A 21,986-nucleotide genomic window follows, 5' to 3' on the forward strand; every position below is an offset into this window, starting at 1 on the left:
ACACAACCATTTCAGAGCAACAGAAAAAGCGTGCAACCTGCAGTGTCTTCCTTCATCCAGCACTGTGGACCTCAAGCTTTTCAAAGCCACCCTTCCTCTTTTTTTAGAAGTTTCATTTCTGCTTCTCATTTTCCCAGTTTCTACCCGACAAAAGCACTATTCACTCTCTAACTTATCTCAAGGCCCCAGAGCTCAAACATCAGGGTTTTTTTCTGCAGTATGAAACAGCTTGTACTACCGACTTTCTTCTCCCAACACATAGATTTTAATTTTCAGCAAAACCGAACCCCAAACTCCACCTGTGTTGGCTTAAAGGATATACTACACTCATCTTGGAGCTGAAGAGGATGGACAACTTTTGGGTGGGATAGTCAGAGACCAGCAGATCCAAACACAACAGCAGGGGAACAGTTTTTTCTGTGGCTCCTACCTCTTGTCCTCCAGTTACAGGATATATTTTGACAATCCCCAGAGAGAAAGTCACTGCTCTAGTAGAGGAAGGAAAAAAATGAGCAAGACAACAATCTGATTCTCAAAGCTGTTACATCATCCAAATAGCAAACATAGTTTATTTCTACAACAGCTGGAATCCCATATTTGACAAAGTTGCAGACAAATGGAGCTTTCAGAACCAGGTCGACACTGAAGGAAACTTAAAACACTTTTTCTGGCAGAGCTACAGTAATGCGGTGCCAAAGTCCCTGCCAGACAGAGCTGTCATTCAAAGACCCCCAGTAGAGCTGGCGATACCAGCAAAACCTGTGCTTTCCTTGGTAGACATGTTTCACGAGGAGGATGTGGGGGAAGCGAGGAAGCTTTGGCAGCAGAGATGTCAGTTTTTCAGCCTGAAAGCACCCCGCTCTAAGAGCACCTGGTGGGTCTATGGGTCCAGCACTGTCATAACAGCAAAAGCTGCAGGCATACCTTAGACCTGTAGATAGGCACAAAAACCAAAAGGAAACTTGTAATTTACTTCTCTCGATCCAGCATAAATAAGTGTATTTGCAGCAAAACATATTCTTTGGACGATCACAGAGCATAGTTCAGAAATTCTTTGGTTGTCAGACTGCATGAAATTCCCCCTAATTTTTTTTAACCCCCACATGGTGACAAGTGACAGAGTGATGTGGGAGGCTGAAAAAAAGATGCTAGTGTAGTGCCAGGAGAGGGGGCACGATTCCAGCAGAGAGGGGAAACAGCGTTTTCTTCAGAGCAAGCTCAGGCTCCAGCCCCAGTCCTCAGCAGGTGTTTCTCCCCTCTGCCACCGCAGCGCTGAGGTCTCAGCTGCATTCACGCTGGGTGCAGCAGAACATTCGTTTCCCACAGGATTGCCAAGAGGTGTTGGAAGCTTGTAGGAAGGTGCCTACTATCTATCTGAGGTGGCATCTCAGGAGGTGAAATAGAGCACTTCTCTTTCCTCTGGGGGAACAGAAGAGGTTGTATCCTTAAATATCTACCATGTCAGTCCAAATTAAAGTCAGAGTGCTGGCTTCCAAAAACTGTAGTTAAGTCAGTCTTGGCAGGAGAACTGGTGATCAAGCACCCCTGCTGCAAAAAAATACATGTGTGTGTGTGTGTGTGCATACCTTCTTCTGCAGGTATTTTCACTCAAAGTGCCCAGAATGAAGCCTCTTGTCATGTATGTCCTTTGGACCGGTCCTGTGCTGGCAGGGCAAGGAAGCCTGAACCATCACTGACTCTGCTGACAGTGGATTTCTAGCTGAGAAGGATGTCTATTCTTTTAAGCCAGAGAGCCTTTGAGGTATGCTCAATTCAGGTTGTTAAAAAGGAAAAAGTGACCCATTTCTGACCAAACACAAAATACGTCATCTGAAGGTACAGGGCAGAAAAGCAGGCCAAAGTTGGACATTGTAAAGAACTAAAAAATAGTCAGTATGAAATTAATAACATTATAACTGCCTGTTATACAGTTTTATTTGAATAATCCTCTACATTAATGTCAAAGCAGTTTATCTTGGAGTGAATATATGTATCTTCATCCACAAACAGCAGACTTTTGCACTTTCAAATTGTTTCCTGCTCTATGTTACTGTAAAGGGCATATATGAAAAGGAACAGCAATAAGAATCACAGAAACTGTGCACAGTGAGGAGGGGCATTGCTACCTTTCCAGGTTATCTGCTCAGTTATTTTCATTTACTTACTCAAAATTTTTGACACTTCAGCAGTTGGCCAATTCCTTTTGTCAAAGAGTGAAGAAAAAAAAAGTCGAAGTAAAGATACATATATTAGGATGAAAGAAAAAAAGAAGGTGGCAACAAATGACAATGTATGATGACCTGCTATGAGGCACAAAAATAATTTTCTGAGAGGACCATTAAATTACTTAGCAGTATTGACGCAGAATTTCAGAAAAATAGAAAAATCCATATCAGGCCAGAAAATGCTTTTTTCCTCCAGATTGGACCTGGTAAACTGTATAAATCCTACTTTTTGCAGAAACCCATTACACCATCATGCAGTTGCCCTGACAGAAGAGACCAACTTATAAGTACAAGTTCTACTTCACAGCTAGATATGAAAGGGGAAGCACCAAGGAGGAGGGGCCTGTGCTTCCCTTTTTCCCCGCAAAGAATATCCAGCTTACCAGAGATGGACTGCAAAAGGAGAGAAAGACAAAGGTGCCAAGAAGACACTGCCTCAGCCTCGAAATTACAGAGAACTTCATGACAATACCACGTTGGACAAAACTGCACTGTTCTGCCTGTCCAGGCTCTGGGCAGAGTCTCCGAAAGCATGAATCCCAGCAGAGGCAGAGGAAGGGACAAACCACATGTAAGAGAGAGAAAGAAGCACATTGCTCCATTCACAATGGGCTTTCCATAAACACTGTTAGACCCCAAAGAGAATAATTTATAGGAAATGCACAGAATTTTCTACCGAACAGGTCTTACAAATACCCATTTTACAAATGAGTATTTGTGAAAAGGAAAAAAAAAAAAAGGTCCCACAAAACATTAAACACATATTCTTGGGTATGTATTTTCCTGTATTTGGCAGAGGGAAGTTTTTAGGAATAATCTTTGATTGTTAATAACCTGTAAAAATTCATGGAGAAAAACCCCTGATTTCATCATGTATGGTTGGGGCTAGGAGGGACTGCTTGCAGTGATGTATTCAAGTTGCAGTTCATAATTTTTGTTGCTGGTTGAGCTGATGTTAGAAAAGTCCACAGTTCTGATAGAAAGAGGTAACAAAGACTAGGGTCAGCTTATCCAGGCACAAATCAGTTTGTAACAGTTCCTTCATTAAACAAATCATCCTTGGAAGTTAAGAATCAGGTCGGAATTTGCAGGATTTCCCTTCTGTAAACAGATGGAGGAAATCAGAAGCAATTTTTCCATCCATCTGAAAGAAGAACCAAATGACTTTCCAAATGAGTTTTAAATGTACTTATTGCAAATAGCTGGAAATGACCACAGCCCAGCTTGTGAGACAGAAGTTGTTTTTCTCTGTAAAACTCATAAAAAGCAGGTTCTCCATTATAAACTTCTTGGGGGGGAAGTGAGGGGAGCAAAAAAACTTTGGTTCACAACATTGTTTTGCATAGGCATTCAAGTAGATCTTCAAAAGCTACCGGCTGTCCAGGCTGTCTCCTCAGTAGTGGACACTCCTCTTTGGTATCCTATTTTGTAAGGCAGACGTCTTGCAGGGATGAAGGAATCATACAGATGCATCTTTGAAAAGGAAGACAGTGTCAACTGTGTTGCTATGAACAAATTCATCTACTTTACTAAGGAACACACAGGAAACCTTCTTTTGGTAGGGGATGGGGGAGAGTGAAGAGAAAGCACTGATACATTTACTACTTGCTAGAAGCAAGTTATTTTGCTCTTGTAGTTAGTTGTTAACAGCTGTCAGTAGCTGTGATACATCCGTGTTGACAGAAAATACGGAATTATTGCTTTGTGAGTAATTTTGGGTAACAAGGAACAGGACATTAATAAATCCTTCCAGGTAGACACAGCCCTGTGGCAGAAAATACAAATATTCATTTTAGGCAAGCATTCTGGCAGTTATTAAGCATGATACTTACTTGTTGACTGCGTGATGCACGAAACCTTGTAGGATGACCATATGCTTAAAACACAAAGGATCGTAGCTAGGAACCCGAAAGTCTGGATGAGAAAACAAACAAACCACAAATACTTACAGAACATTAAATGACACATATTCCATGAATGCACAGACACTCTTGTATATCCAGCTACATATTTTATGATGTTAATAGACCCAAAAAAGTGATTTCTTACTCCATTCTGCCAACATACTAAAAAAATAAAAGTTTCCATAGTGTAATAGCAGCTCATGTCTTGTCAAAACAATGACTGAAAGACAGACTGAGAGTCATATACAAGGGGGGAGAAAACACTAGACAGCAGCATAGAGTCTCACCTTCTAGACTTCTCACTAGGATTCTGCAACAAAGAAAAGACTTTTTCTAACACCTCTGATTACTGTTCATTTACTGTCCTATTCAAACAAGTCTTTCCCTGCCATCTGCCAAATAAACAAGTCAGGTAAGCTTTCTAGTCTGTTTGCATCATCAGGACTAAGTTTCTGAAAGCAATTCTTTATTCTGGAGGAGTTGTATTTCAGGTTCTGCTGCTGTGAAAATATTGTTGCCTAGACTCAGAAGTCATGCCTCTGTCTATAAAGCCCTCCAGCCAACAGTGGCAGAAAGTATCTTCCAATAAGTGAGCCCAGGACCCCAGTGGGTTTTAGCTCAGGAGAAATTATCCTGAACAGGGCTCTGTTCAGGAGCAGGTGGCGTCAAAAGCCGAAGACTGGGGTGAAATCCTTCCAGTAACTTCTAGCTGCTGTAACAGCCATTTGTCAAAACTGAATTGTCTTAATTCTTCCCCTAAACACATCAGTTCCTATGAGTTAAAGCAGGAACCTTTGGTTTCGACTCTCTGACAGGACAAATACCCACTTTAGCGCTCAGTCTGGAGTCTCACAACAAAATATTTTTGTTGGCATTGTGTTACAGAACATTCACTGAAATGAGCTAGAAGGTAGTTCACCCAACCAAGACACAAGCAAGGCAAGTCTGTAAGAAAATAAAATGACAAGTAATAGATTTCCAATGCCCTACTTAATATATATTGCAATTTAAAAAATGTCAAGACTAATAAACACAGTCTTACCGCTCCAGCCACAAGTCCAGTCAAATTGTAACTCTTGGATGCTGCTACAATCGATGCAATGAGAAGCAGAATTGTACCGATTAAATAATGAAGAAACTCCTGTGAAGACAAGCACAGCCTGCATCAGAAGGGAAACTTATCAGGAAAGCATTTCAATATGCCTCAGAATGAAAACAAGTTGACAGAGGTTACTCAAACCACCAGTCAAAAAAAAAAAAGCGGGGGGGGGGGGGGGAGGAAGGGAAAAAAACACCTTGTGACCTTACTTTCCTCATTTGTAACCCTGTTTCGGGTAATCAAGATCTCAACCCTTCCTTTTGCTAGAATAAGTTATTTCCATAAGGAGGCTTCTCTGGCCAGTCCATAATGCAGCAGGCAAATTAGGTACGCCATTGCCTCTTTAGAGACACCAAATAAAGCAGTGTACACAGACCACTGCTTTAGAGGAATCCAAGGGACGGGCAAAGGTGCGAAAGAATCATCAAAGGCTAAATTAGGTGGAGAACCAGCCCTTGGCAGAGTGCCTCTCTGGAAAAATACTTCCCAGCTTTAAAAGGTGTCAGTGCTGAACAACCTCTTGAACCACTGCAACTTTACTGACTGCAAATCACACCCCTGATTGCAATGTAGAGATCCTGCCAGGAAACTCAGCCAAACACTAGCTGTAGTTTCCCAAAGTCTCTTACAGGTCTTCCTATTCTGTTCTAAAGATACTAAAGTATGTGACTGAAAAGGAGGTTGGTTGGAAAAGAGCAGCAATGTTCAAGCATCACATCCCATAAAGCTATTTGAAGCTGAGCAGCCACAAACTGCAGTGCCATAAACTCACTAGTGACTCTGGAACATTTAGGAATGATTAAACACATGACGAAAAACAAAAGCAGCTTATGCAGAAGTCAAAATGGCACAGTCCTGTTACAGCAATGCACACATTAAATTCTGCTTTGCAAAACTGTCATTTATTAGCTTATTTCAATCCCTGCATCTGTATTATCTCTAGATAAAGAAGTACTTTCTAGAGACAGATAGTGGTGGTACACATTTGAAACAATAAAAAGGGGTGCAAGTCTAACCATATTCTTCAGCTAAAAAGAAAAAGAAAATTAAATTTTTCTCTCTGGTTAGAAGTGGATGGATGGACAAACCATTACCTTAGATCTGTAAACTACTTACATAGCTTCCATTAAACACCATCCAACCACTTCTTGGATTTCAAAATCCCTCTATATCTCTCCACTTGGCTTTCCCCATCCCTCTGGTCCTTCCTCTGTGGAGCTAACATGTCACTATCCGTAAGGGAGACATGTTTTAAGAGGTTATTAAAATCCGTCATCCCACACTAGGATGCAGGACTCTTCTGTTAGCTGACCTGAGCCAAAGCTACTGAGGAAGTTCAGGTCTTGCATTTTCTGTGCTGCTTGTTAGTTCTCTGCTAGGATATGAGAGATGGATGTGCAGGGGAAACATGGGAATGAGGCAGGAACATCCTGCAGGATATTCCAGGAATGGCCAGGCTATGGCAATCAGGCTAAGGCTCCTATTTCTTGCTAGTGTTTAAATTACCTAAAACAACACCAGAGAGAGACACATTTGACTTAAATAGCGCTAGCAGACTTTATTTTGGGACAGGATGTAGTACATGAATTCTAATGCTGTTATTTGGTAATTTAGCAATCCCTTAGCTGCTATAAGTGACCTGAGCTAGGAGACATCTGCTGAAGGCTTGATAATCAGTAGGTTCTTTTCAATTGTCTCAGAATAACACTATTGCCTTCCCTGGAGTAAATCTGGATTTCTATCTGTGTAAAGGAGGGCAGGATCAGATTCAAATCAGCTAAAAAACTTACAATTACAGCATCTGCTGAACTGAATACTAATACAAAAGCAACAAAAGGATTTGTATACAAGGCAAAAAAGCAGTATGTGAAAGACAGCCTATCATTGTGTGATAGCACAAGAAAATGGACTAAGTAATCGAGACATCAACCCACAAGAGAGGGAAGGAACCCAGACTTACTGCAAGTGGCCAGCTAACACAAGTGAGCTTCCTGTAGATTCTGAAAATGTGGATAATGTAGAAGAACAAAATCATAACCAAGTCGCAGATGGCGACAATCTGAAAGTAGCTGTATGCACTGTAATCTGTCCACGGAGAATTATTTACACTGATGAATCCAACCAGCAGTGAGATCTGAAAGATAAAAGGCACATTGAAGATTTTTACAATGGTGCTCAGAGGGCCACGGAGATTATTTTCAACACGACAAAACGGCACTTCTAAACAGAAGACAAACATCTAATGTAAATTGGATGGTCCCAACAAAATGGAGGACAAAGTAACAAGCGTGGTAATACTATTTTAAAATTTGCTGCTACATGAGCTAAAAGAACCATTAAGAGTAGGGAAAGAGCCAACTGCTAGAAGGAAAGCAGCAGTTTCAGCCTGAAGAATCCAACCTAAAGAAGTCTCTATGTACAATACAACAGGTCTCAAATAGAGAAGAGGCACTGAATGCCTGGAGTTACACCAGCAACTGAAGCATCTACAGCCCAGACACTTTCAGAAGCAAATCACTGAAAGCCATAAAAATTAAGGTGCCCATGAACACACGTGCCTTTACTTTCATTTTGTTGGAGTTCTCACATACGAAATTGGCACACCTGGCTGCAACTGAGCTAACAGTTTTACCCTTCCTTTTCTACCACCTACAGAGCAGGAGTATTAGCAGACTATAAGGTAGTATCATAGTAAATAATATAAACATTTGGAGGAACTGATTAATTCACCCCACCCCCAATACAATAGTTATAAAGCTTTAATATGTTAACGTTGTCACATAAAACTATAAAGCATTATTGTGCAACTACTTTCAGTTGTAGGCTTGCAAAGGACAAAAGCAATTTTATTTTTTTAATCTAAAGTTACTTGTTTATTTTACTGATCTTGCTGATTCTACCACCCTGGCTAGCCTGGGTGATAAAAATAAATCTACCAAGGATACACCCAAATATTTTCTTATTACAGACTTTGTCAATGCATGCTTTCAGCCACTGTGATTTTTAGTTCATCCAAAGTCAGCCAGTAGCAGTAATGATTCACATTTTAAGTGTTTCTCCAAGACATTAAAAAACTATCTGAAGAAGCCAAGCACTCGAAGACTCCACCATCCTTTCCTGCACACTCATCTTCCAAACTCCTAACCAACTGCATCCATTATCAGAATAATTTCCTTAAGATTAAAAGGAAAAAAAACAAACCACACCACCCAAACAACATAGCTTAGATTCTTCCTGCTGTGGTTTTAACTGAGTTTCACCTGCTCAGTTCTAAGTGGACAGGCTAAACATACACATCCTCAAGTGCAACCAAAAGCTCTATACACATATAAAAACTTCACAAGAAGTTCACAAGAACTTGCACCTTGGCCAAACTTCATCCAAACAGCTACATCAATGTTCCAACAGTGAACCACCTCAAACAAGTGGCTCCAAAAAGAAAAGTCAGTGCTCCAGGATCCTTTCCCACACAAGTGGCTAAGCTATTGTTAGATCTGGTCCGGCTCCATTATTTTTATCGTGGTAGCCCAAAGTTGATATCAGCATTGTAAGTGATGTTCAGTCCAAGCCAGTTACAGGCTTCTGCGCTAGAATAAGCCTACATCTCCTCCCACCTTTGAAACAGATATAGGGTAGGGAAGAGCGGACTTTGAGGTGCAGGGTTGGATCGTGTTCAACGCCTCTCAAGAATGGAGGTTACGTATGCCTTTGAAAATGCATGGTATTGCTCAGTCCCTGTCTCCCCAAATATGTTCCTGCCCTCTGGTTTGGGAGTGTAACCACGCTGGCTCAGGCTGCCGCAAAACATCCATCTTGGCTCCCTGAATCTTAACATCAGTTGAGCACAGAGTTGTATAACTTAGCTGTTGAATAATGTGAACAATCAGAAGGAGATCAGCAGGTCATTTACCCTATAATCTATAACACTTGGAAGTGATGCAAGACATCACAGCTATCATTTTCATGAGAAAATGAAAATTAAATTTAATGAAATTTCGTTCTATAGGAAGAGTCATGGCAAGCATTGAATCTTGCTCTTGGATAAAGGTGGCATGAGGACAACACTTCTCTAACCACTAAAGGCTAAAAGAGGCCTCCCTTATTCAGGTGCCTTCACAATAATCAGTTCTCAGTTTCAATTACACTGTACAAATCAAGAAGGAAGTTCTAATTCACAGCAGTATTAAATCTGCCTATTGGCTTATTTCATGCTTGAACCATTATCAACTTTTTTACTGTGTACAAAGATTAAGAAGGACTTGATCCTTGAAGTACAACCACCATCCAAATAATAAGATGCACTGGTAAAAAAAACTTAGTTTAAACCAGTCCTAGTTCTTTCAACTCCATGGAAGCATAAAAATTCTTGGTTTTTTGGTTTTTTTTTTTTAGTTAGAAGGTATAAAAATTTGAGAAGCAGCATAAAGAAGAATGTGAGCCATACAAGGACAAGATCAGGAAATTCATCTGAGGTGTTATATTCCTCAGAAATAAGAAGATACAAGGTACCAACCAGTCAGTGAAGAATCTGCTCAGCTCCTAAGAACAGGGTAGAAACATGGATTTGAACAAACATGCTTTCCATTTCAAGAGTACTTCACAATTAAAACAATTCCAAAAACCATTAGTAAAGATTCTCCCTTCTTTGATTTTAGATGTGCCTCAGCACATAGGTAGGAAGAAACCACTGTGTGGCAAGAGGTATTTCTTTCAAAGATTTCCTTTCTTAGCGTAAATTTCACAACATGAGATTTACACGCAGTTTCTAAAGCGGGTTCTCTGATTGGAGGCACATAATGCTATTTCACAGGACAGGTGCAAAAGGGGACGATATCAACAACTTTATATAAAGCTATACCATGTTTGCCACACTATATTGCCTGCATGGCTAGCAGGTACAGTCAAGAGTTTAAAACTCACCTGTTGAATAGGAATGCTAACAAATGTAGGAAATAGAGCCACATAATATTATTTTTCCTTTAGAAGTGACGAATACCAATGTTCCTTCACGAGATATCAGTTTATCATGATATACTCGGTGATGGCTGTATCTTTTTTGCCCCCTGTAATCCCTGTTGAAATTGAGTGATAAAATGATTAATACATAACTGTCCGGGATACAGTTCAACATATATCTTAGAAGTCAGTTTGTGGCACAGAGAGAGAGAGAGAGAGAAAGAGAAACGAATGGCAAAGCCATAAAATGATCAAATGTTATGAGTGTTCTTTATGCATCTGTGCTCAGGGGAGTAGGTTAATACATCTTGAAAATAAAAACTAGAGGCACAAAAAAATTAGAGCACTGCCATTTCCATTTCAATACAGTATTTCACAGACTGTGAGAGCAGCAGACATATAACCCATAGCCAGCAAGCCAGTCAGACCAGCAGTACAGGTCAAATGATGGTCAGTCTTGTTAGAAGATTTCACTCTACAAAATACATTCAGGCTTCAGACCTGTATTACAAAAGGGGTGGGGGACACATTGGAGGACATTGCTATTTAAGTGCCTTCTGAAAAGCAAAACGAAGAACATACGCATCAATCAACTCCAAGGAGAGATTTTTGGATTTCAATAAAGTTCCATATTTACTCTGTTTCACAGAAGCTGATCAGCTTAAACTAATCCACTTCTTGACTTTCCACTGAACCAGGTATTTGATGTGAGTCATGAAGCGTGTTTAGGAACACTGCTATATATCAGGAACTATCTTGCAGTGAAGCCAATGTGAACTAAAGGCAATCAGCAATTGCCAGGAGGCACTCAACACCTTACCAGACAGAACAGACATCATAAAAGAAAGATGGTAAGAGTCTGCATTCTCATCTCTATTTTGAGCTGGAGACGAGGCAACCACATCCTCTGCAATGTGCCTGTGGAAAATGTTGGCTCTTGAATAGGACTGACATAAGCTCCCAAGCCTAAACTCCATTCTGATTTGAAGTGAGCACGGCTCTACCAAAAATGAAACATAATTTGCTCTTTCCTGATACAGTCTTCCTTCAAAAGCCAACTCATGGCCCCTAAAAAGGGGTGAACAAGTACAGATCTTTCAAGGATGTTAATGGAAGGTAGGACATGGGCTAGGCGATTTGATCTTCACAACAAAGAAGGACCAGGGGTTATGCTGCTGCTGCCTTTAAGTGATGAGGGCAAGGCTCAAGCCCCTTTTTCCCCTGTGCCATGACAACACTCACTCAATGTGCCAGGCATGGGCCAGGCCGACCAGCCACACCCCAGGGCTGGGGGGTGAGAGAGGGGCTGCAGCAGGACAATGTGTGTCCCAGCCATGCGGGAAATATAGACAGTTACGTGTCTCGTGCTCACAGCAAGGATCACAGAATCGGAGAATAGTTGAGGATGGAAGGGGCCTCTGGAAGTCATCTTGTCCAACCCCCTTACTCAAGCAGGGACACTTAGAGCCAGTTGCCCAGGACTGTGTCCAGCTAGGTTCTGAATATCTCCAAGGATGGAGACTCCACAACCTCTCTGGGCAATCTGTGCCAGTGTTTGACCATCCTCATAGTGAAAAAGCATTTTCTGATGTTCAGATTGACATTCATGTGCCCACTGCCTCTTGTCCTGTCACTGGGCACTATTGAGAAGACTCCCTCTCCCTGTCCTTCACTCCCTCCCATCAGGTATTTATACAAGTTGGTGGGCTCCCCTGAACCTTCTCTTCTCTAGGCTGAACAGTCCCAGCTCTCTCACGTTCTCCTCACATGAAGGATGCTCCACAACCTTCAGCATCTTTGTGGACCTGTGCTGGACTCACTCCAGTAAGTCCATGGCTCTCTTGCACTGGGGAGCCCAGAACTGCACACAGCACTGCAGATGTGGTCTCACCGGTGTCAAGTAGAGGGGAAGGATCCTGATCCACTGGCAACACTTCCCAAAGCAGCCCAGGATGCTGTTGGCCTTCTTTGCCATGAGGGTGCATTGATGGCTCATGGTCAGCTTGTTGTCAACCAGGACCCCAAGGTCTTCTCTGCAAAAGTTGCTTTCCAGCCAGTTAGCCCCAAGCCTGTACTGGTGCAGGGGCTTATCCTCAGATATCCCCAGATGCAGAACTTTGCATTTCCCTGTTGAACTTGATGAAATATCTCTTTGTCCAGCCTGTCAAGGTCCCTCTCCATGGCAGCACAACCTTCTGGCTCATCAGCCACCCCTCCCAGTTTTTTTATCATCTACAAACTTGCTGAGGGTGCACTCTGCCTCAACGTCCAGATAGTGATAGAAGATGTTGAACAGTACTGGCCCCAGTATTGACCCCTGGGGTATACCACATAGTGACTGGCCTCCAAGGACCTTGTACCACAACCCTCTGGGCCTGGCCATTCAGACAGTTTTTAACCCACCTCGCTGCCCACTTACCTAAGCCATACCCTGTCAGCTTGTCTATGAGGACATTATGGGAGACCATAACCTTACTAAGATCAAGGTAAAGAACACCCACTACTCTCCCCTTGACCACCAAGCTAGTTACCTCATTACAGAAGGCTGTAAGGCTGGTCAAGCATGATTTCCCCTTTGTAAATCCATGCTGACTACTCCCGATCACCTTCTTGTCCTTCATGTGTTTGGAAATGTTTTCCAGGAGGATTTTCTTCATCACCTTTCCAGGGCCTGAGGTGAGGCTGACCAACCTGTAGTTCCCTGGATCTTCCTTCCTGCCCATAGAGATGACATCAACCTGTTCAGAATGGCACACTTTCCTTCTGTACCTCTTACGCTAGAGAGGATAGGGAAGGACTGAACAACAGTGATAAATTCTGTTTCCCTGTGCTATAAAATGCTACTTGAAGTGTTCCCTAAAAATGCTGTTCCTTTTTAAAAAACAGCTGTTTTCCTCCTTGTTTCTTCTTGTCCCTGTCAAAGAACAAGCATCTAAAGTCCATTGGTCATTGATTACACTCAGTAAAAAACAAGGAAGTCAATCTTCCACTGCAGGAAAATTCAACACATTCTTAAGAAAAGGAGAGGAATCATGCCTTTGTATTATGAAGAGATTATATACAGGATGAAGATTCACTTTGCAGTTACTTTCAGGGCAAATGCACACTGGAGAAGAGGCCCATGGCATTAGGCCCAGATGCCACTGTACTCATTTCAGATGGTTTAGATTCCACCTAACTCCCTGCACTTGCTCTTGGCTGGCTGTAGTACTGCAGATGCAATTAGTTTACAGAGAAAGCTCAGCTCCAAACATCCTAGCTTCACAGGACCAAGAGAAAGCCAGCAACACGATCCTCAGCCTCTCTTGTGGCTAGATCCTCCTGTGATTTCCAGTCCTGTTGCCAGTCACATGGGCCACCGTGAAATTGCCCAAGAGCTGCCTGCATCTCAGGACTAACAGGCTGGACTCCCCTTCACTAACACAATCGTGCTGGAGTGTACCAGCAGATGGAAGAACCTGGACCAAGCCAGCAAGTTCAAAGCAGCTTACTAGAGAATCACCTGCTCCAAGGAACAGGCAGGCAGAAGAGATTACAGATGCAATTTTCCTCACTAGTGCCTTGAAGGTATCAAAGGAACCATAACATAAGAAAGGACTTGTTTTGCCCCCCATGTACCCATAGGCCAGCTGGCACCACTAAGCATTTTCTGATCATCTGGTAGAAGACTATAGTTTGTCTGACCACAGAACAATTTTATAACCCAAGAATCAATCTGTGCAAGTGCTTCATATAATCTTTTTCTACTGTCCTGCTTTAATGGATGTAATAAATAAAGCTCTGGCTTTATTACCAATACTTAATTCTTTTGTAACATTTGGAGAGAACTAAATTTTCCTGAGACACCTACCTGCACAAACATAAATCCAGCATGATCTCCAATATTGACAACAGCCTACTCTAAAGGAAAGCCTAATGTCCTGAGCATTAGAGATACATTTCCACAGACAAACACTGACAAGGGAGGAACTGAATGTCACTGGCTCTTGCATTCTGACCCCAGCTTTGTAACCATCTTACTGTTTGAACTTCAGTAAATCATGTATTTCGTTGCTTCAGCTCCCCCATTCGCCAAATGAGGGCTAATAAAGACTCCATATGCATTGTGCTAAAGTTTTTCACCTTCAAAACACTTTAGATGTGTAAAATAAGGCAAAAATCTTGAGCAACCTCTAGGTCAAGATGACTGTTTTCTTTCATAGTGTGAATCAGAATAGATGCCCACAAAAAAAAAAAAAGAAAAAAAAACAAAAAAAAAACCCAAAACACCGAACCCACAGCGTCTCCCCCCAGAAAAGCCCAAACCAATTACCAACGGATCACAGATGTAACAGACAAGCATGGGTGAAAATATGTGTGGGAATGACCCTAAAACATCCAAGGAGGAAGCCACAGAACAAGTAAAACGGTAGGAAAAGGTTGGTCTTTTGGGGGTTGCTTTTTGGTTGATGTTGCCATTACACCACAAAAGATAAATAAAAAGTGAGAGTCCTAGCTCACTGTAAAATTGCATTAGTATTTATTTCCTGACTGTCACTTATTTACCTACAGTAGACTTTGATATCATGTGCTGCAAAAAAGCCACCATGCACAAGACATTGCAAATAAACTGTTTTCTAACTGGAAGGGCAATATTTAAAGCCAAGACTACTATTCATCTTCTTGACCATTCCTGACTGTTCTGTACCGCACATTATCACTTGCCCGTATCCAGCCATTCTTTCACAATTCTATTAATGACTGCCAAGTAAGGGTTACCCTTTTCCCACTGTGCCTGTACAACACCCTGTACAGTGGTGATGTACTGGCTGTGGCCGAGGTAGCCTTAACTGCCTTCACAGCACCTCATATGGCACTGTGCTTTTCATTTGTGGTTAAAACAGTGTTGATAACAATCAGTCTTTTGGCTGCTGCTGAACAATGCTTGCACAGCAGCAAGGCTTGCTTTTTCTCTTTTCCCTCCCCTCACCCTCAAGCAGGCTTGCAAGTGGGCAAGACGTTGGGAAGGGACACAGAGAGGACAGCTGGCTCCAACTGACCAAAGGGATATTCCAGACCATATGATGTCATGTTCAGCAATAAAAACTTAAGAAAAGGAGGTATAAGGGGAAACATTTGTCGTTATAGCATTTGTCTGCCCAAGCAACCATTAGCCATGCCGAGGACCTGCTTTCCAGGAAGTGGCTAAATGTCTTCCTGCTGATGGGGAGTAGTGAATGAATTCCTCCTTTTGCTTTGCTTGCATGTGCAGCTTTTGTTTTCCTTATAAAACTATCATTATCTTGATCCATGGGTCTTTTCGCCTTCCTTTATTTTCTCCCCATCCTGCAGGAGAGGGGAGCGAGTGAGAGGCTGGGTCAGTGTTTGGCTGCTGGCTGGGGTTAACCCACTGCAGGTGGCCTGCTCCTTGCCTGGGACTTCTAGCTGCTGCAGTAGTACAAAGAACAATATGAAACACCGCCACTGCAGAAAGGAACTGAACGTGGGTTTTGCAAGCCCCAAGATCATACCCTGAACTGACAGGCTGAAACTGCTGTTTTACTGTGTAACTTTTAGCTATGGATAATAATTTTCTTTTTCTATATAGAAATAAGACGTGAAATGCCAGCTAAGCTGCAGGGAGGAAAGATAATGTCAATAAGAAGCAAAATTGCCTCAAGGTGCCCAGTTCTAGAGAAACACTATAACTCTCATCTCAAAGATTTACCATAATACTGTGACACACACAGTCATGTATAATCCACCCAGCACTGCATTATCTTTTCATTGAATTATTTTGCCATGAAATGTACAACCACTTTCTTGCTTTTCTCAGAATATCTTCTCTTCTTTCTTGACTGTACTCCCCTCTGCTACACTCTCCCGTAAGAAGCTGTACTACGACTTTTTGTCTCCAGTGTTTCCTTTTTTTCCTGCTCTTTATTCCCCTTTCCTCTTCTTTCCCTACATTACACTCCATATTTCTTCTCCTTTGTATCTCTCATTCTCTCCCATCTAAATTTCCCTCTATACATGTGAGCACACCATAATTCCCTCTTTTAATGTTTCCTAGCTATCTTCCCCACTCCCTTACATCAGGACATGCATTGCAATTAGCTAACTAAAAATTAGCACCATTTAGGGGAAAAAGGTCAGGGGATGGGGTTCAGCATGATGCTACACCTGTACAAAGACTGTAGGCAGCAGCTCTGGCTTACTAGTCTCCAGTTGGTAGTTGGCAATACCTGAAAGTGCTTTTCCTTTCCATCCTTCTCTGACAATTTAACCCCTAGAAGACAGAAACAGCTTTTTTTTTTTTTTCCCCCGGATGCTGTAAAACAGCATTGAGAGGAGAGCTTCTCCATTGCACTTGCTGGAGCACTGATGAATCTTTGTACTGCTTTAATGTCCCTACTCCTGAATCTGAAAAGAGGAGGACCCTGAGAACTATCCATGACATTGATAAAAACTGGTCGATTTCCACTCTCTTAAAACTTACCCAAGTCCTAGTGCAAGCAATAGTACAAAAACTGTCTGTCTACAGATTTGGAGCAAGGGACACCACTGACTCATATCCAGTTTTATCACAGTCTTTTAAAAAAAACAATATAATGAGTTAAATGCTTTCCATATTTGAATGAAAAAAAGTCAAAGTTTCCAGCTTCTGACACTAGCCAAGATAGTAAGCGCAATTTTCCATCCCTAAGTGAGCCAATCAGGACAACCATGCCCTGGAGAAATGTCACTGACTGCAGCTGTACCATTTCTGAATGTTACACCTCAACACAGTGAAGCAACGCCCATATATTATTAAGTACATATTTCTGGACAGAATAGAATAATTTTTTTGAACAGCTTCCCAAAACAGAAAGATGAGCGAAGAGCAGGCCAAGGTTACAATTGTAGTTCATGCAAGACTGGTTCAGCTAATTTAAGCAACAACATTGACTGCTTGCTGTAATTGAGATTTCCTTCTTCCAGGGCAGTGTTGGAAATGGGAGCTGTAACAGCCAAACCCCTACTAGAAAAGGCAGATAAAAAACCCAGTCCATTTAAAACTTCACTAATGACAGATGAAATCAGCTGCCTTCAAGTGCATGGTTCTGTGAAGCAGTCAATCTTTGGCTGCACAATAATCTCTCAGCCCCTGCGTCTGGGCAGATTTCCTCCTTGTCTGGCTGCTTTGCTAAAATAAGGAGGCTGCCTGGCCTCTGATAAGTGACTTTTCTTGTGCACGCCCATCCACAGGCTATTTATTGAAGATTAAAATGGTGGGAGGGTGAGAAAAGGCAAAATAATCTTATTCAGACCCTCTACAACCCAGATAAGAGGACAATCCTAAATACAAGCAAGTGGTATTCTTTATTAATAACAAGTTATCTACCTGCTCAAGTACAGGCCTTGGTGGTAAAAAAGGATGTGGGGTAATCACAGAACCAGCATATGAATGACATTATTGAAGAGCCCTTGTTACAGGGTGTTAGCCATGGTCATTAAAAAGGCAATTCTTTGTAATGACCAGCTACAATTAAGTCCAGTGTATGCAATACTTCAATTCCACGACTGCCGGCTTAACTAGCTCCCTGCCTCAATCCCCACAGCTGCCTGCACCACCACTGCACCACACTGGAAGACACCATACCATCCTGTATGTTATTAACTGAAAGCTGAGGACTTTACAGTTATATGGCAAAGAATATGCTATATTCTTATCAGGCAGCAAATTAATTTAAAAAAACCCATAATGCAAGTCTGTTACCAACAACCACCTCATAATTTTATTTCTTTTCTCTCCAATATTGATCAGATTTGTTTTAAAAATCAACTTTTAAATTTAAAACATTTCAACTGTAAAAGCACTATCAGTAAGTTTTTCCAATCTACATAAAAGATGCACACACACAACACTCAAAATACTGCAGCAATGTAGGTGATAATTGAGTAACATTGCACAAGTGCCATATTCAAGTCAAAAACAATTCCCCAAACACGTAAAACTCATTGCAAAACAGTATTAGTGGCACAGCTGACTGCTAGCATGTCTGCAAAGGACAGGAACAGAATTTTAAACACAGCAAATGCCCTACCAGGGCTGTAACTCTGGGAAACACCGCTGCTTTCCTTCTAACTCTCAAAGAGGTGTTTATGCCTTTCTAGACACCTGCAATGACTGAAGGTACTACTCTGGACAAAGCCAGGACTACTCTGGACAAAGCCAGCCTCTACACCTTGCAAGCACATAGCTTGTCCATCTATTAATAAGGAATTACTTCTCTGTGCAGGCAATTACCCCCATGTAACAGCTAGCCTGCCACCCCCTCCAGTGGTCTCTCCCATCTCAAATCAAGTCATAATCCCCAAATCATAGGTGAACCTGCTGTTTCAGGTAAAAGCAGGGACACATCTTCTATAATTGGTTTTCTCTGCAGATGCACAGATACAATCACTGGCTCTGCCCATGCTCTCTGCCCTCCTCCCAGGTAATGTACTGGTTGTGGTGCTCACTAGGAACCCACATCCTACACCACCAAGCCCATTTAGAAAAATACTACCTGATTGCTGCAAAAAGCATGCATGCACGTGGCTCCTGCTGTAATTCACTCCACTGTAGAAGACCATCTATCTTGCATGGTAGGGAGAATCCCTATATCACAACTCAGAAGATTATAGGAAGTAAAAAACTTTGTAAGAGACTCAAATCTCCAGAGTCCTCTAGTAAAAAGTGGAGGATCCGGTGATAGCAACCAAAAATGTAGGGATTAACATAAGCAAATCTCTGCAGATTCAGAAATTGCACAGCAAGCTGTGATTGTTACTTCTCCCCTCTGCAAAGCCAACACTTCCAACATCTAGATCCTCCTAGACAGCCATGTTAACTGTTCTCTTGCTCTGGTAAACCCAAGAGTCAGACAGAATGACAGGAGAAGACAGTCCACAGTGTGGATAGGTTTGTGTAAACAGGGAAAGACTACCTCAAGCACACAAGGTGCTTCTGAGGCAAGAAAAAGAAATGGCCCAGGAGAAGAGAACTGTAGGCCAGCAAAAGTGCGTTTGGTAGAACCTAAAAATTAACAGGTTTGAGCTCTCTTAAGGAATGGCAGGAAAGTGGCTCTCGATGGCAGAAAGGAATCCAACAATGGTGTACAGGAATATACATGCTCATGGAGGTACAAAGACACCTAAGGTATGTAAACATTGCTGGAGAACTTTGTCCTTTGAGGCTGTTGCTGCAAAAGCAGCAACAGAGTTCACCACCCCTGGGTCTGGAGAGGGAGCCCTCCTTGGGGGCAGGAGATTGCCCACCTCACCTGCCATACGTCCTTTTAGTCAGCTGGGAAGAAGAGCTGCTTGTAGGAGCAAGGCACCTCCGAAACCACTGCTCTGAACCATTCTCAGATATATTGTTTAGGTTGTTTGTATTGTTTGCTCTCTAAATAGTCCATAAAGTCCTATATTGTCAGTAATATACGATACAGAAAGAGCTTAATCCTTACTTGTGAGCTATAGAGCTCTTGTAGATAAAGTTCATGGCTGTCTAAAAATGGATTTACCAACCATGCATGGCAATACCACCTACAGAGAAGGAGCCCACGCTGGCTGACTAGCCAAGCCTGGCTCAGACTGGCTGGCTGCTTAAAGCCCAGGGTACACAGTGTTTATTATTAACAAACACCCACAAACTCTGCACAGCAAGCTGCAAAGTTTCCCCCTTGACCTGGATATCTAATACATATCTGACAGCATACTGCTACTTAAAACTTGAATAGGAAATATAATACAAAACCAGTACCTCACGGCAACAGTCATTCTAGTAACCTATCAAACTAGATGCACAAAAAATAAAAAGCATGTGCAATCTCATCTTCCTGAAAGTTGTTACCAAGATAAGGAATGTCTTGCAAACCGCTCAGTGCAGCGTCAGTGCCTATGCCTGCTAACCCTCAGAAAGCAATCTGTTCATCACTCGCCCTTACAGATGCTGCTCACAACACAACCCATTCTCATTGTCTGAGGCATTTATTGCTTGACTGATTCAAATCTTCAGTTAACACCTGCCATATCTCTCCCTGCTCCAGAGAACACCACACTGACATCTGGCAGTCGCACAGACAGCAGTTAAAAAGTTCATATCTGTCATCTCCAGCAAAGGCTTTGTTAGCCATGGCAACGGAGCCTTGAGCAAGGTCTCCTCGAATAAGAGGAGGACTTGCTTATACCACCGAAGTCCATGTTGTTAGCTGTGCTGGCACATCATAATTTTTATCAGAAAAAACAGGTGAAAGTTCCCGAAAATGCTAACATCATGACAATTTCCAGACCAACCGGCATCATCACAACCTGGCTGCTGGATCAGACCAGGCCTTAGCAGACAAAAGATTGCCCTTTTCTAAGTGCAAACACTTGATGCTCGGCAAGGTACCAGAGAAGTGAAGGGCGATGAATGAAGGGGGGAAAACTGAGAATAGATGAGATTCCCCAGTGGCACTGTCGCAGCTGACAGCTTTCAGTGACCACCTGGAGACCAGCAGCCCTCTCAAACACACTGGGACAGCATTCCCGTGTCTACTAGGAAGCTTCACTCAAGCAATCTACAAAAAGCTCAATTAGCCAGCAGGTGACAAGCAGCAACTGGGGACTGTGTTTTTCCCAAACAGATGAAAGAGCTCTTGAAGTGGCCTTCCCAGAGTGTGATTACAGACTTGCAGGAAAGTATGCTAAGTCGTTCTGTAGTTCTGCAGCTGCTGCTGGTCATCTCGGGTTAACAGCATACTTCTCTCCCAGCTGTCAGTACTTGTTTCTTGAACTCACTAATGGCATTTAAAAAAAAAAAACCAAAACCAACCAAACACAAAAAACAAACCAAAAAAACCCCACCAAAACATTCTAAGAAAATTCCCCCTTGAAGCAGCTTCTCAATCTTGTCATCATCGCATTTCCATTTTCCTTAAGGGAAGCTGTGAGCAGGAGAGGAAACCATCAGCGTTGCAGCTGCTGCCATTGTTGCAAGAACAGCAGCCAAAGTTGCTTTGGCTTTGAAAGCTGCAGACACCTAGCTTTGACCAGTCAGACACATTTGTACTTGCCATTACATTCATCAAATTACCAGCATCGCAGTGCAGGGGGTTGTTTCAGCCGTGATGATCCCTTAAGAATCTGAGTTATGCAAAAAAGAGGAAGCTCACAGGTGGGTGAAAGAAAATCACGGCAATTTTAGAGTTTGATCTCTGTGTACAGAAAGTAGCAATTTCTGGCTGCTGTATACTTTACATCTCACCACAGAATAGGAGGACAAGGCCACGGCGCACATGACGTGACAATAGCGCAAAGGAGACAACTCAGCCGCAGTACTGAGCGAATACCTCACAAGGACTCCCCAGGGAGGGGAGCGGAGGAAACACTTACTCATAGTAAGCAAACACTGTCTGGCTTTGGGGGACGATACCCCATTACCCTGGTAATGCAGAGCAGGTACCTAACAGAGCCTCACGGTCAGGTATACCGCCCTCACTGAGGTATAGCCATGGCTTTACTGGATCACGATGAGACACAACAAATTGTTCCAGCATCTACAGCCCTGGAACCCAGTGAAGGATGCTTGGCAAGATGCTCTTTATCATTCACAGGTTCTGAGCAGATGGAGACCGCACTTGGAAAGAACTGATCCCCTGCTTTCTGCTTCTCTGTGGCAGGAGAGGAGGATGTTCAAAGGGACACCATCCCCAAAGAGAGTGAAGACAGGGAACACACCGCACTTGCACATCTTAAAGGGAAGTCACAAAGCAGTAAGAATCCATGCTTTTCACCACATCTTATTATCCACGG

The 21,986-nt window shown here is 42.4% G+C and overlaps 1 protein-coding gene across 2 annotated transcripts in view; it reads right to left on the reverse strand.

Annotated features, from left to right (window-relative positions):
• Positions 1 to 526: 526 nt before the first annotated feature.
• Positions 527 to 21,986, reverse strand: part of CMTM7 (CKLF like MARVEL transmembrane domain containing 7) — a 28,372-nt gene continuing 6,912 nt past the window's right edge. Inside the window, exons 2-5 of one of the 2 annotated variants that reach the window (XM_087770757.1) lie at positions 7,189 to 7,362; positions 5,172 to 5,270; positions 4,058 to 4,139; positions 527 to 3,698 (exon numbers count right to left, since the gene is read on the reverse strand). In XM_087770757.1, the coding sequence (XP_087626883.1) occupies positions 3,685 to 3,698; positions 4,058 to 4,139; positions 5,172 to 5,270; positions 7,189 to 7,362 (369 nt within the window). In that variant the 3' untranslated portion in view covers positions 527 to 3,684. Of the gene's footprint in view, positions 3,699 to 4,025; positions 4,140 to 5,171; positions 5,271 to 7,188; positions 7,363 to 21,986 lie in introns of those variants that run through there. The other variant, XM_087770752.1, reaches the window with a different exon arrangement.

This window comes from Nipponia nippon, unplaced genomic scaffold, assembly GCF_047370975.1.
Source record: "Nipponia nippon isolate SJK-2023a ecotype South Korea unplaced genomic scaffold, ASM4737097v1 scaffold_1, whole genome shotgun sequence".
In the NCBI taxonomy this organism is placed as follows: domain Eukaryota; kingdom Metazoa; phylum Chordata; class Aves; order Pelecaniformes; family Threskiornithidae; genus Nipponia; species Nipponia nippon.